Source organism: Rhinichthys klamathensis, unplaced genomic scaffold, assembly GCF_029890125.1.
Source record: "Rhinichthys klamathensis goyatoka isolate OS25496 unplaced genomic scaffold, OSU_Roscu_1.1 h1tg000225l_1, whole genome shotgun sequence".
NCBI lineage: Eukaryota > Metazoa > Chordata > Actinopteri > Cypriniformes > Leuciscidae > Rhinichthys > Rhinichthys klamathensis.
In genome coordinates, this window is record NW_026606749.1 from 74,886 (window position 1) to 91,415 (window position 16,530).

Here is a 16,530-nt window from a genome sequence, read left to right on the forward strand (position 1 = left end):
GCTGGCTACGGCCATGGCTTTAAAAAAATAAAATAAAAAATAACCTGTGTGATTTTGACTGCACATTCACAAGCTGGTTAAAAGTAACTGGAATGGCTAAGAGAAGTGGAATAAATGGAGTTAGATTAGGTGTGGTTTTATTGTGTTCAACAGCTATTACAAAAATATAATTTTTGGAGGACAGAATTAATAATCCAAAGTGTTTGAAACCAACATATACCAGCATATACCACAACATGAATACGTTTTTAGGGTTTTGCCAAATACTTCTGAAGATTGTCAGAACATTCAATTTGAAAATGTAATGTTTCTGACAATCTTCAGAAGTATGATCATATTTCAGCTTTACAATTTCCTATTCCATAATCTATCTCTCTTGTTGTTGTTTTTTTTTTTTTTTTTTGGCTCATTAATAAAATTTGCTCACTGGCCATTGGATGGTTATTCGCATGGAGAAAGTGGAAAAGGGGTTGTGTTTCCTTTCAGAACCACATGAGGGCGACAGAAACCGCTTTCATTTTAAATTCAGATGAATGTAGCTAAACCCCACCAACCTACGTTTCAGAAATTACAATGGCTGCTTAACTGTATAGGTTAGTTCTTTGGATCAAAACTTGCTGGAAATACATGGATTTTCTTATGTTAAAATGAAGGGCCTGTAAAGTTCGACTTAATTTTAAGCGGTAAAGCACATTTTCATATTTTGTAACAGATTTTACATCACAAAGTTACATTTAATATGAATCTAACATAATTCTCATAGGCCTTCTCAGGCGACTTCATGTAGTGAGAGTGCAGAGCTGATAGTGGAGATGAATAATTAACTGCAGCTCCCTGATCATGTGTCAATATCCTCCCTTCAGGCTCAGGTTCAAAGATTATATGCAAGTACAAGCAGATCATGTAGAGTGCAGCAGTATTAGACTCTTTAATGTCAGTCTTCATTGTAAGTCAGTCTTTCTAATGAGTTATCAGGTGGGGTACATAATATCTACACTGAGCAATGCTGGTATTTCTTCATTCATGTCTTCAGTCCTGATAATCATGCATGATTTAAAATGATTCAAAGAGCAAGTGGAAGCAAGAACATCTGACAGAATTCACCTGATCAATGCCTAAAATGTCCTTCTATTAGTGACCTAGAAATTGTTTTACAATTTAAAACAAAAAATCCTAAAAGTGTTTGTTTTGATCCCAACTGTATATTTAAATCAAACAAAATGATAATGGTTGCTCCATAATATGTTCTCTCTTTACATACCATATCATCTCCTAAGACTGACATACACACTAAATCTAAATTACAGTTAACACTCATCTAACCTACTGTACATTCATTTGATTACCATGAAAATGTTGCTAATTATGAAAATTGCTTATTTTCCTGCAGTTTTAGATATAAATGTCTGCCAAATAAATAAATGTGAAAATGCCAGCAATATGGGGAAAAAAATATATTAAAAAAACTTTTTTTTTGTTGCAATTTTTATTTGACCCATACAATCACAATTTCACCATCTTCTTGGAAGACAACAACATTTCTTTCCCTAATTATCATTCTTTTATTTTGGCCAAAAAGGGCGTTGGTCCAATAGCAAAGCAGTACAGCACAAAGAGACCACAAGAAATCGTTACAAACAATAACGACAGAGGAAGATTCACAATCATTTTTATGAGCCAGCTGTCCCACATCCTCAGTCTTGCCCACAAAGAACAATAGTGGCATACACTGTAAATATGACTATAAGACTAACTGGAAGCAGCAGACATTACGGATGCCAGATTCGATTAATTAGTAAGATGTGGGACCACGACTCATTAAGATTGTAAGACTGTGCCAAGTATACAGTATAAATTAAGTACCAATATGACCAACATAACACGCTAGAGCCTAACTTGCTGGAAATGTCAATGCTACAACCTCCAATGAACTCATTTGATAGACACTTGATGGAAGAGCATGTACATGTGAACTATGCCGTATGGACTGATTCGGCTACTAGATGATGAATTTCGTGGTTGCAGCTGAAGTACTGAGCTAATTAAAAGCTTAGGGAATGTTTGCATTGCTGATCACAGAAACACCAACATTTAGTGCATTACCAGTATAAAATGAGATGAATTCTGTGGTATAACAGGAATGTGTTGGAGTTAAGCAGACTGTTCTCATTACTCCTTTTTCTGCTAGTATCGTTGCATCTTAGGAAACCGTCAAGAATGTGTCTGGGTCATATTTCACTGAAAAATCAAAAGGAGCTAATTATATTTTGCATCATGAAGCCTACTTGTTCTTCCATTTTGACATTATTTTCACAGCAATTTAGCACAATTATCATTAAAGAAATGCAAAAAAACAATGATTGTAAATTATTTAAATGTAAGTGTTTAAACAATGGTATGTGTGTGTATATATTAACTGTAGTCATTAAAATTATCACTGATTTGCATAAAATAATTTGGACAAAAGCACTCTTGATAAAACAATATTCATTATGTTAGAGATAATTGTGTTTAACTGTGATGAAAGAAATATCACAAAGCAAAAAAAATAATAAAAAAAAACTTTTCATATTCCTAATGCAAAATATGATTTTCTTGTGACCAAGACATGTTCATCCTTTTGCTGTAAATCGATAGCTTTTACGATTCTTCGATATTTCAGACTCTGGACCAATGTTTGTACCCACAGCTCAAGTTCTTTTATCAGAGGATAGAGGAATATGCTTATATGGAAAAACACATACAGAAATGTATTGGCACAGTTTAACGCAATGGAACGTTTTTTGATCCCTGAATTTGGGAATGTTAAATGGAAATCTGAGAGCATACATGTGGCTTTGCTAAACCAAAGCAGTGTGCTTAATATAGAATCCAATAAAGCCACTTCACATCATGTTGGAAATTAGGGCGTGTTTTTAAGGTACCAACACAATAAAATTCCAGCCTACGAATTGTTAACTATTTCCGAATGATTTATCAGTACAATAGATGGGAAAATATGAAGGCCATCTATGCAAATTGGCAAGTGATTCAATTACTGGACCCAAAGGGACTCTTGTATTTCTTGGACTGTGAATTAGTTCAATCTGGAATAAACATGGGGTTGCAGCCCAGATTAGTTGACCTAATTACTACACATCCAAGCGCTCTGATCCAAACAAGATTAAGACAAATTAGTGGCGTTTAAGCGTCGGAACCAAAGTGGACACAAGACAGGATAATCAAAACAAAAGCACAAAGGTGTCTCAGATTGAGGGTAAATATCAGAGTGAGAATGTGCTTTTCTGTTGATTGTTTTTGGCATGTGGCATGGCATTGAGACATATAAGGCAGGCACCGCCAGCGGAGCAGAGGGGAACAGGCAGGCCTCCCTTTGGGAATGTGGACATGGACCAGGGAAGAGAAGAGGATGTTGGATGCTACCAGGTTTGGCTCTCATGCAATCTTCAGAAACTGATCCACTGTATCAGCCTCCACTGCCTCAGAAAACATCTCGTAGTTCTGAAAGAAAGAGAAACACACACAGTATGAGTATCTATGTAGTTCTGCAACTAAATGAATCTGATCAAAAATAAATACAAATATTTATTTTATTTATTGAATTACATTTTGTATATTGTATATATACATTGTATATTGTATAAAATGAATTAATTATATTTAAAGGGATAGTTCACCGAAGAATGAAAATTCTGTCATCATTTACTCACTCTTACGTTGTTCCAAACATGTATGACTTTCTTTCTTCTGTAGAACATAAAGGAAGATATTTTAAAGAACTCTTTATAAAAACTAAACAGTTTCGGTTCCCATTGACTTCCATTGCACTGATTTAAAAAAAAAAAAAAAAAGGGAAGGAAGTCAATGGGAACCAAATCTTTTGGTTATCAACATTCTTCAAAATATCATCTTTTGTGTATAGAGGAAGAAAGTCATACATGTTTGGGACGACATAAGGGTGAGCAAATGATGACAGAATTCTGACAGAATAACATTTTTGGGTGGACTATACCATTCAATAAAATACATTAGAAAGATGAAAGGAATGGTTTATCTAAAAATTAGAATTCTGATATTATTCACTGAAAATGTGATGCTTCACTGTTGCATTCAAATTTGTGTTCACTGGCAGAATTTAAAGGGGTCATATAATGGTACATGCACTTTTACAAGTTGATTGTACTGAAATGTGTGTTGGCAGTGTCTGTACACAACCATCATATAATGATAAAAATCCATCCAGTGGTTTTGTTTTAATCTCCTTATATGTTTTCCCCTGCCTCAAATCGAGCCGTTCGAGCCTGTGACGTCACAGGCTCGCACGCCCCTCCCACGATTGTTGATTGACAGGAGCGTTTCAACACAGACCCGCCCTCGCTCGTGAGCTAGCTGTCAATCATAGTCTGCGCGGACCGGCGCGGTCATTATTGATATGCTGGAGCACTGTCTATGAGCAGAATGGCGTCTAAGCGATTGTGGTGTTCTGTTCTTGGGTGTAATAACGAACACAGCAGTCATTTTAATGTTCCTAAATCCAAACCGCTGAAGACGCAGTGGCTGTGTTTGTTTTCGAAGGGAATATTCCCCACGAGCAACGTCAATGCTCTCATGTTTGCGCGAATCATTTCTCACACCAGACTGCTTTATAAACGAGGATCAGTATAAAGCTGGATTTGCTAAGAAGCTGCTCATGAAAAAAGATCGGTACCAGATATTAGTGTTCCTGCTGAATCTCCAGAAGAACGGAAGTGAGTGTAACGTTTTATTAAACTTTATATTAATATATTAATCTTTGCAAATCGCTAGCTGCACGCTTCACAATGAATGCGTCTAAGGTTTACACTCAGGGTACATTACGGCATGTTTTCTATGTATGACGTTCTCAATATAATTCATAATCCCACGTTTATACTGAACAACGCGTTATGGTTATTGTGTTATTGTGTTACAAATGGTGTATGCACAGAACAGAGGGGCGGAGTCAGCAAAGCTCATGATCATTTAAAGTCATATGCACTGAAACAGCGTGCTGAAAACAGAGCTGTTTTTGACCAAGTAAAATAAGTGTTTTCTTACAATACTAATGAGAATTTTTAATTAAAGTATATTACAAACTTTTAATTTAGACCCTAAAGAATCATATTAGCTTGTACAAAAATGGCATTATATGACCCCTTTAAGTAAATAATGACTTGAATTTTCATATGGCTTCAAAAGACTAGTATGGACTAGTTTTATGGTACTTCTGTTTCCATTTCCCATTAACTTTAATTCTGGGAGAAAATTGTCAAAATATTGTTCAAAGATGCACCTCAGTTCCACAGAAGAAAGTCATGAAGGTTTGACAAAAGGGTGGGGACATTATGACAGAATTTTTATTTTCAGGGAACCATTCCTTTCAAGTCCTAAATTCAAACCATGAAACACCCTGTTGCCAGTCCTCCTTACCCCACAGTACTGGTCTTCATTAAATATCTGAGGTGGGATTGCTGTGGGGTTGCCTGATTTACTCCTCATCTCATCCCGAACTGCACCGCCCACCGAGATGTCAATCAACTCATACTTGATGCTCTTACTGTCCAGAATACGCATAACCTCCGCCTGCTGAGACTTGACCTGAGAAACAAGGAGAACTATCAAGGTCAAGCAGTAAACAACAGTACAGTCTCTTTCCTGGGCCTATTTGTTAAATAACTGAACCATGCTGTTGTCTAATTTGCATTTTTCAAGCCACCACTAGATTTATTCAAATTTAGCTCAAGGTTCAAGGATCGTTTTAAGAGAACAAATTACAAAAGATATACAAGATTCACAGTCTAATATAATGCAAGTGTATCTTCGATAAAATAATTTACAAGCCCCTTGAAACATAAAAAGGTCAACACAGTGATAGAAATGTGAATGCATCTTGACACAACTTCCTGAAAAGTCACATGATCATGTGAGCACATTTTTGGGGAAGTTAATTTACTGCACCAATTCAGGAAATACATTAAAATGGTACAGTAAAAAACGCCGCTCATCTGGTCTTTTTACCAACCAAAACAAATCATACATTGCATGAATAGGTGTGGAAAAAGTGTACTTTGCTTTTAACAGCCAGTGGTTTCACTACAAAATGCTGAGTTGATTATTAATAATGAAACACTATGTAACGAGGCTGTATTCAGGAAGTTGGGTCATATCTGCAGAAACCACACCTTTGGCAATTCACCGGTTAAAAATTAAACATTAACCTACATTTAAATGGAAAAATACTATTAGGGGACTTTAATGCATATCTCATACATTAAACATGTTTCCAGCAATCCTTTCACTGACCCTGCATTTACAATTGGTAGGCTCTAGGACACATCGGTCTGCCGCAAACTCTCTGCGGTTTTGTTGCTATATTGCTTAATTTGCTTTTTTTATTTACTTGTGTTTTGTAAAGCACCTTAAGCACTGACTGCAAGCGCTAACATGTCATTATTTTTGTTGTCATTAGCAGTAGTATCTATAATATGTAACAAGCATTGCATGACATGGCAGGTCATGTGATCCCAACATAGTGGCACCCATGAGGGGCGACCCACTCCATGTAGACTAAATCATTTTAATAACATTTCTCAAAAGTGCTGCTCATTTATTAGATTGTAAAACTTTAATAAGCAAAAAAAAATGAGAGTATCAATATGTTCTGCTTATCACGTGATTTGAAGGCCCGCGATTATAAAAATGCAGCAAAATCAGCCATAAATCATTGGCATTCTTTGTTTATTCATAACAGATGTGCACAACCTCAACAAAGCAGAAATGTAACTTGCAGAAGCTAAATGCATCGTTTCAATCTGATTTGCCATAATGACGTGAACGATTTAAAGCGAACGTGTTTATTTATGAGCAACATCTAATGGGCGCTCGTGCTAAACAATTGTACACAGGTTCTACTTCATGCACCATTAGTGCGAGACCAACTAACAGTTACATTCAACAGACAGACAGACAACATGACTTCCGCTCGCAATGCAATGCACATCTTCAATCGCTACACATCCGGAATCTACAAATAGCTACGTTTTGCAAATACTTAAAACGTTTGAGTGCTACAATAATATTTTAGTACGGCATTTATAAGCGTTCTTATGTCGCAATAGCCTTTAAATGTGGCTAGATGTATGTAAACGTAGCAGTTGGGTGTGTCTAGAAGCCTAATCCTCCATTTCAAATGTACTGAACTCTGCATTCTTCAGATTTAATGCTACTTTCTGAATCCACATGGTCACAGGTTTATTCTCACCTCTCTTGATGCAGTGACGGTGGTGTAATACAGTTTGATGCCCATAGTTGCTGATGCTGAATCGTAATGTCCCTACTCCCTTTGTGTATCTGGAGGCGATCAGTTCCCGTTCTCTTGCTCTACAGTCGCCGTTTCACCACTGACACACTATTCACTCATTTAAAGAGACAGCGCCTCATTCTACATAAGGAAATGCTGTCTCATTTTGGCTTCCTCATGAACATAATGCGTAACCTTTCCATTGAACAAAAGGTTCTTTATAGTGGATACAATTTCTTTATATTATTAAAATGTTTTTTTTTTGGGGCAGTGGGGGGATTTACACTAAGAAAAAAATGGTTCTTTAAGTTAGTGAATCAAAAATGTCATCGCTGTGAAAAAAATGTTATTGGAACCTTTTTTTTTTTAGAGTGTGGAAGATAATTCTGTTCTCAAACCATGTTTCTCCAACTTTGCTGAATTATGGACAGTAAAGACTTGTATTTTGTAATTTACAATATTCTCTGTTACAAATCCCCCTCCCTCTTATTAAAATGAATTCCATAAACATATCTGTCAATGATGATGATGATGATGGTTAAAGTCTCCTTATTTATCACTTCATCTTATATTTTGTGAGTTTTGTCAATGGGGAGAAATTTTAAATAGCCAACCGAAAAACAACTGATTATTGAAAACTACCAAATTCCTAGATATAATCTGTCAAAATACATTATAAATAATCAAGAAAAAAGGTGAACAATCAACTTCTGTAGTAGGTAAGCAGCTTGCAGATATTTAGAATGGCCTTGTGTGAAATTTAGCAAAAATAGATCAAATAATATTATTCATAATAGTACATTAATGTGAGATTATAGAGTTTCATTTTTGAAAGTAATTCAATGCAAATCCCACCGTATGGTTTGACCCAAATACCCCAAGTAACAATTCTAAAAGAGGAAGTTCCTCCCTCAGATAAAGTTTATCAGTGTGTTTGCAGTGGAGTTTGCTCCAATCCACATGCAGCCCTGCAGAAATTTTCCAGGAAACTGTCAACGGTTTCCTGTTTTACAGTCCACATGGGACATTCAAGTTCTGCATAGATCTGTTTTCTGACCTTTCCACATTTGTGCTAACAAAACTATTTAAAACTAACATTAAGATGACAGTTCAAATGAAAACACAAGAGGGCAGTACAGCGTCACTTTGAATGTTTAATCAAACCACATGACCATCTCCAAACAAGGTGGCCTTTCTTTCATAAAATGTTCTAGTCAGGCCCAAAGGAGTTTGGAAAATATGAAAGCACTTACAGAACTTTTGATAGAAATAGGTTAAGAATGTGCAGTAGTATGTAGCATACTTCTATTTAAAATGTGCATTGTTCCATAATACAAATGTTTTTTTAAACAGTAACAGCAAAAGAAAACAGGACATGTTCCGTTCAATTTAAGTTTCCTTTAACCCTGAAACACAACTTAATACATACAATACGTAATACAATTTACTAGTAAAAACACTGGTGAAAAATCAATATAGAAAGAAAATCTCCTCATATTAACAGTGCATAGGGCCCATTTTTCTAGAGTGCACGGATTCCCAAATAATTCTGTATTTAATAGTAATTCAATCATTTAACAACACATTTTCATGTTCACAGATATTGAACTAGGATAATGGTCACATGACAAGCAATTTAAATACAAAAAAAATAGTTTGTTTGACGGTTTTATTTTATTTTCTTTCTTTCTTTAAAAAAAAAAATACTTTGTCAAATCACAAACCTCCTGTAGTTCCCTCATAAATCCTCAGGTTGTTTTGTTCATGAACCTCAATTTGGGAAACCCAAACACAAGAAGTCTATATGTGCACTACCATTCAGGAATGTAACCACCATTATTTGACCAGACTGCATTTTTTTAAACACAAATTTGGGAGGCATAAACAATGTAGCAGTAGGTTTGATGTCTTCTTTTTAAGACTTTGCATGCTAATTCATACTGTTAAATGCAGTGGTGTAAAGTATTTGAGTAAATGTAATCAGATACTGTATTAAGTATCTTTTGGGCTACTTTGTAGATATTAGCAACTTTTACTCTCTACTTGACTACATTTAAGATATATATGGTATATATACTCTTTACTCCAATACATTTGTGATGAGTAATTTAGTTACTCATTCCATTTTGCTTGGCATCTAACTTTTTCTGCAGCAGTTTATTTCTGCTACAAAAGAAGCGATATCGCCATCTACAGGGCATTGAAGATACTATATCTTGTGCATTTTGCCCTTACTCACCCAAACTAGTTAACAAGGCTAGTGTTCGCAAGTGCATTAGCAGTTAGTTGCTGAATTTCAAGGGGTTACATATATGATATGAGGACGTGCCTGCAGCCAGTAACAAGGCCGAAATCAGTGTCCAAGTGCAAGTAGGCTTTGACTATCTCATTTCACTTAACATTATTTTATCCGTTATATTGAAGAGACCTTTTTGAAGAATATTGGTTTACTTATTCCCTTTTTTGAGTCCTTGAGCAGACTTGAATGTTTGTAAATGTTTAAGAGGCTGTTGCCTCAACCATGATTTATTGCAATTTTGATCTTAGAAAATAAATATCTGATTGCTCTCCACACAAACCAACTGTTTCATGTTTTTTTCACTGGCATTGAATAACTCATCTTTGAGCCACCTGGATTCAGTATGAGTAAAATACTTACTGTTAAAATCAGATACTATAGCCCCCGGTTTCACAGACAATGTTTAAGCTAGTCCCAGACTAAAATGCATGTTTGAGCTGTTTTAACTGAAAAAAAAACTTATCTTTAAATATGTCACTGCCATTGTTTTGCCTCAAGATCCACACCAGTAATGTTTTTTTTCTAAGGCACATATATAAAAGCTACTTAAAGGTCCTAATTGAACTAAGGCTTAATCCTGGCTTAATATAAGCCCTGTCTGTGAAACCAGACCTAGAAATGTTACTGGAATTGGTGACTTGTTACACTGTGAGGTACCTGTACTTTTACTCAAGTATGGTTTTCAGGTACTCTTTACACCTCTGGTTTAAACAGTAGTAGGCAGTATACACAGTGGAACATTATGTAGTGCTTTAATTAAGGATCCCAATCGGGTCAGCCAAATCACTGGGTGTCCCTTTTACATAAAGAGGAGGATAATTGGGAGAAGAGAACAAAAGTTAGAAATGCTGATCTGGTGAAAAAATAAATGTGCTTCTGTTTTCCTTTCCCTTTAACATCCAGATTAAAGGGTTAGTTCGCCCAAAAATTAAAATTCTGTCAGTAATTACTAACCCTCATGTTGTTCCAACCCCGTAAGACTTTCATTCATCTTCGGAACACAAATGAAGATATTTTTGATGAAATCTGAGAGCTGGCTCACTCCTTCATAGGCTGCTAGGTAATTGCATCTGCCGGCCCAGAGAAGTTAGTAAAGACATCGTTAAAATAGTCAAAGTTACAGTGGCTCAGCCTTAAGTTTATCAAGCGACTAGAATACTTTGTGCGTAAAAACCCCCCCAAAATAACGATTTTCTTCTGTGTGGGCCTCTGATAATGAGTTCACGAGAGCACCACGACGCATGCGCGAGAACTGAGAAGATGACGCTCACGATCATTTAATGGGAAAGTGTGAAAGGTAAGCAATTCATTTTGCGGCATTGGTAAGGCACTTTTACGTTTTCTCGTTGGCTTCTCATGATTCAGACATCCAGGAAATGCACACTTTAGAACCATTTTAAACACTACATCGAGACCCATCTGTGTCATCTTCTCAGTTCTCGCGCATGCGTCGTGGCGCTCTCGTGAACTCACGTCAGAGGCCCACACGGAAGAAAATGAATAGTCTAATAAAGTCGTTATTTTTGTTGTTTTTTTGCGCACAAAAAGTATTCTTGTCGCTTGATAAACTTAGGGTTGAAACACTGTAGTCACTTGAACTATTTTAACGATGTCTTTTCTGGGCTGGCAGATATCGATTACCTAGCAGCCTATGAAAGAGTGAGCCAGCTCTCAGATTTCATCAAACGTATCTTAATTTGTGTTCTGAAGATGAACGAAGGTCTTACGGGGTTGGAACAACATCGGGTTGAGTAATTACTAACAGAATTTTCATTTTTGGGTGAACTATCCCTTTAAGTATACTTGTTTATGCTGTAATTAGGCTCTGGTTTGTTTGACTTAAAGGCAATAAAATAAGGGACCAGTAAGTGCATTAATGCTATCAAGAAAATCAGTGCACTGGCCATTCAAAACAAATACAAGCAATCTCAATAATACAGTACTACTGTTATCTACTATAGACGTGTGTGATAAGAATATCTAAAATGCTCATTAAGGCACAGCAGTGATCATAATTGCATTGGGAATGCTGTCCATATTTATAGGACATGCACTGTAGAAAAATCTCATTATCACTGATATCAAAATGTAGACAAATTGTTATTTTTATACCACCCGATAACCAATATGATGATTGATATTATAACATTCTTTGCTGTTGTTAAAAAAATACCTTACTCAATCTCCAATTTAGAATCTAGTACCTCAAACATACATCAAGTAACATCAGACATCAAGGAAATCAAACCAATACCAAGTCTACAATTATAACATATTACAATATATTTACATATGTATGCTGGCTTGATTGGCGTTTACTTGCTGGCTGGTGTGTAACAGTAAGATACACCACAAAATTGTCATTAAAGGTTTAGTTCACCAAAAAAAAAAAATTTATATATATATATATATATATTCTGATATCGTTTACTCACCTTCATGTTGTTCCATCCAAACCTGTATGACTTTCTTCTTGTATGTGAAATGGAAGTCACTTATCACCAAAACTGTTTGGTTACCAACATTCTTCAAAATATCTTCTTTTTTGTTTCACAGAAGAAAGCAAAAGAAAGACATACAGGTTTAGAACCATATGAAGGAGAAAAAAAGATGACAGAATTTTTACTTTTGGTGAAATATCCCTTTAAAGGGGTCATATAATGCCATTTTTGTACAAGCTAATATGATTCTTTAGGGTCTAAATTAAAAGTTTGTAATATACTTTAATTAAAAATTCTCATTAGTATTGTAAGAAAACACTTATTTTACCTGGTCAAAAACAGCTCTGTTGGCACTTATTTTCACCAATTGAACAAGTTCAATCGTTGTTTGTCAGGTCGTGGAACATCTGAGAAGTGACATACTGTAATCTGGTGATTGTCCGCACAGTTTGGCATCGGTCATGAAAGCATGATCCCTAACTTTAACACTTCTGATTAGTTGATAGGAATGTTGTTACAGAACCAAAAAATATTGATCCAGGCACGCGCAGAATCACTGTTAGCTAATAGCTATATGTTCTTTCTTACATAAACCTTGTCATCAGAAAATGCCCTTGTTTCCATCATAACAGTAATGCTCCTTGACAGCGCCTTGACATTTTTTTTGTATTATTCTAAACCTAACTATTCCTATTCTTTACTTAGTTTTCCCCCTGTAGTCGACCAATCTTTTTACTTTCTCCAACATAAACAAGGCTATTAGAGCAGACATGACAAATGTTAAAATAAAGAGCGAAAAAAAGAGCGATGCCTCGCCATCAGCATGGAGATTCACATAGAAGTCTCTGCGGTTGAGGTAGTCCAAAAATGAAGCGTGGATCTGGCAGACTGTACACAGAGCAAGCAGCACATGAAACACTTGATGACCCTGACCTAAGAAGTCACAGTGACCTGGGAACCAGCGCTCGGGAACAGGCTGAGTGAAGAAAAAAGCACTGGAAAGAAAGAAAGCCACTTGGCCAAAGTGAAAGAGCAGAGCAGGGCTGCTTCTGGAATCGCCTCTTGACCAGGAAGGAAACCAGGTGATAAAACGATGGAACACAGGACTGGTGTCCCAACTGTAGGCTACGGCTGAAGGCACCACTTGGCCTATTTTACGAACCCATGGAGGAAGGCTGTAATTGCGATACTTCCCGTAACAGCAGCCGAAGCAAGACAGGCAACACAAGAAGCTAGCAATAGGCATGAAAAATCCTCGGACACATGCATGCCAACTTTCTTCAATAGCGTAGTAGTAGTGTGCCACTGCGCTTCCATACTGATACAGCGACACACCTACATAATCCAGGTAAAAGAAGGCGTAATGGCAGAGTTCCGATTTTCCTGCCAACAGGTGGGCCACGGCGCTAAAGGTCATGTAGACTGTTGACGACAAGAGAAGGATGAGAAGTGGCCAGGAATGAGGATCGTTCATGAAATCTACGGTCTCCGATAACTGGACAGTTTTTATGAGGACCACTAGTGCTCCGACTAGGTGCGTCCAGACATTTACAGTCTCGTTGTGCCGCTGTAAGAGCGACAGGAAGTAGAAGCGCCAGTTCCGGTGGAGCGCCCTGTAGCCAGAGTAAATGTAGCGCTCACGGAAAAATTGTGGCACCTCCGTGTCACACAGGGTGTCGGTCTTGGAAGGCAGGGCCTCGGAGAGCATCTGGGGAACTCGCCTCAACTGCTGCAGATTAATGAAGAGTCGGCCAATCTGCTCCATAACGATTGTTGCCATGGTAATCTCTGGAGTACCGGGGAATAGAAATTTACATTCCAGATACCGACAGCCACACAATAGTCCAGGCCAGAACTGACGACACACTGGCGTATCTGGGAAATCAATTAAGAAATATCTGTGAAGGGGAAAAAATATTTACACCATTACAGTTTTTAAAACAATTGTTCTGCCAAAAATATGAAACCTGCAATATTACACAGTACTATTAATACTTAAGTGTTAACTGTAACAGAAATGTGAGATGGCACCAGCTGCGTTCGAATGAAACGAGAGAGCACGAGTTTGCAATGTGATGAGAAAAACATGAAAGAATTGCTGGCTTTAAATACCTGGATGAGCAGTCTGTTATACAGTGTTGTTATTGACGACGGTCATTATCGGGTAATAACAGACCTTGGAAAGTATATTAAATGGAAAGTAGACAAATAATATCTCCAAATAATATAATCATCTTTTTTTTCAACATCATGATTCAGGGTAAAAATGTACAATTAGTAACTTTTTTGCAGTTCGTTTAAACTCGTGCAGTGACAAAATGACAAAATATTTCTCTCAATTAATATCACCTAATTAATTTTACAAAAATATTATCATAATTTACAGAAGAATTACATAAAATAAAAAAATTGTGAAAGGACGAAGGCTTTAAACTTTCTTCATACAAGGAGGAAGGATGTTATGTTAACTCTCATATAAATATAGTTGTCATGAAACTCTAGATAGGCTCATAGGTCCTTTACATGCAATCTGTTAGCAAACACATCATTTACTACATGGCACTCTGTTGGTTCTGCAGCCAATGAGATTGCTTGTTGCGTTTAAATAGTGTGGTTCAGTGTTCACTGGGCCTCTGAACTCCTCGACCTCCCCCAGCTCCACCTGTCTAGATCTGCTATGGGATTTATATTATTCATCCAGCAGCAGCATATCTTACTTGCTGCTCACAGCAGCATGTCAGTGTATCTAATGGCAGTAAGTCCATACTTGCTCTGCAGCTGCAGCCTGCATAGTACATAGTCCACCAAGACCAAATATATTAACACTGTCATATCCATTAACGTGATACAAATATTTTGAGAGTTGTCATGGTGAAATAAAGACACACAGGAAACCACATTTGTGACACTCAATCCCTCCCAGTTTCTGTAGTCAAAGAGCTAAGGGTGAAAGGAAACATCTAATTTAAGTCACCTACATTATTGTTCAGAGTAACTTTAATTAGAGTTTAAAGCTCTTATTATGAGTAATTGACGGTTCAAATTCATCCAAAACTGAATATACTGCCGTTTGCTCACCATCAAGTTGATCAGACCGAACAAAACAAGAGGAAGTTTGTTTAGGCTAATCTTTCTATAAAATAAAACCATAGACTGTTAAGCTGCGAAAAGATAGCACATTTGATTTGAGTACTTTATTCCAAGTCTTTTGATGTCAACATTGTAACAATTCTGACTGACAACAAAAATTGTTATTTACCAAAAACCTTTCATCTGCCACAACTCTAAAATCTCTCTCACACACACACTATATTAGTAGCAACTTTACAGAACCCATGGATTCATTTAAATAGAGTCTGTGATAAATGGTATTAAACCTAAAAGAAAACTAAAATGAATAAGTCCACAGAGTCAGGTCTTGTCTGTAACTTGTCATTGAATACATTTCCAGCTCTTCACTTGCTGCTGAAGAAAATCCTAAAGAGTAGATCCAGACTTTAAGTTTGCATCAACTAATGTGTGTATGCATCTTATTGTAAAGTGTTACTAAGAATATAACAAACATTTGGGGGGGAAAAAACACATTTGGAGGTAAATGACATTTCCATATCTAACGATTAGATGACCTGGCATGCCATTTTCTAGACATTAGCAACAGGTAGTCAACAAACAAAGTTGACTAGAGTCTCTTCATATTGATGAAAATCATTTAGTTATAGGCTATAGGCTAATCGGTTCTTGCGGTAAAAAAAAACAAACAAAAAAAAACAATTTGACACCCGTAAATAAGGTATTCCAGCATTTCATTCATGCGTGGAAAAAGAGGCCGAACTTACTGTCACAAACGGTGTCATACTATGTTCTAAATTACAATCAAATTAAATCTTAAGACTCGGTGAGTGTAATCACAAACAAGCACATGAGATGCGCCGTACAGCTCTTCTAACACGGACAGAGAATAGAAAAGCACAGATGTCTGTATTTACCTTCTTTGGTGTCTTCCGCAAATCTGGCACCGCAAATAATTCCCGAGTGGAAACTGACTGGATATTAAGAGACTAGCTGTTTTCTTCCTCATATGTTTCTCGCTAGCCACGCCTTATGTGTCGGCGGCACTGCGAGCTACGGCACGTAACAAAAACCCTATTAGTCAGAGAACATATTTCTTGACATTGCTGTGATAATCTATCCTGAAACGATTGTTTTGATGACACATAATATAAAAAAAACTAAAGCAATAAAAAAACTTAAGTTAGCACTAGATTGTTGTTTGCTGTCCCATTTAGTGCTCTGTTTTAATGTAGAATTTCACCTCTGTTGGGTCTTCAGAAGATCTTCAAAGTATGGCTCAACACATGTATTGCAGCATTGCTGATTTATAGTGGGGTTTAAAATATTTTACACTGACTTCTCGGACATACACAAAATGGATGATTTATTGTAGATGCATGAGCAAAATATTTTTTAAAACA

General features: G+C 36.6%; 2 protein-coding genes across 2 annotated transcripts; both read right to left on the reverse strand.

Annotated features, from left to right (window-relative positions):
* Positions 1-3,305: 3,305 nt before the first annotated feature.
* On the reverse strand, positions 3,306-7,442 carry sh3bgrl3 (SH3 domain binding glutamate-rich protein like 3). The gene is made up of 3 exons (XM_056264830.1): positions 7,280-7,442; positions 5,449-5,616; positions 3,306-3,501 (listed from the first exon to the last, which is right to left on the reverse strand). Exons 1-3 carry the CDS (start codon positions 7,322-7,324, stop codon positions 3,436-3,438), a joined length of 279 nt encoding a protein of 92 aa, XP_056120805.1. The 5' UTR covers positions 7,325-7,442; the 3' UTR covers positions 3,306-3,435.
* Positions 7,443-12,410: 4,968 nt separating this feature from the next.
* Positions 12,411-16,119, reverse strand: paqr7a (progestin and adipoQ receptor family member VII, a). Its single transcript, XM_056264829.1, has 2 exons — positions 16,045-16,119; positions 12,411-13,933 (listed from the first exon to the last, which is right to left on the reverse strand). Exon 2 carries the CDS (start codon positions 13,836-13,838, stop codon positions 12,756-12,758), a length of 1,083 nt encoding a protein of 360 aa, XP_056120804.1. The 5' UTR covers positions 13,839-13,933; positions 16,045-16,119; the 3' UTR covers positions 12,411-12,755.
* Between the last annotated feature and the right edge of the window lie 411 nt (positions 16,120-16,530).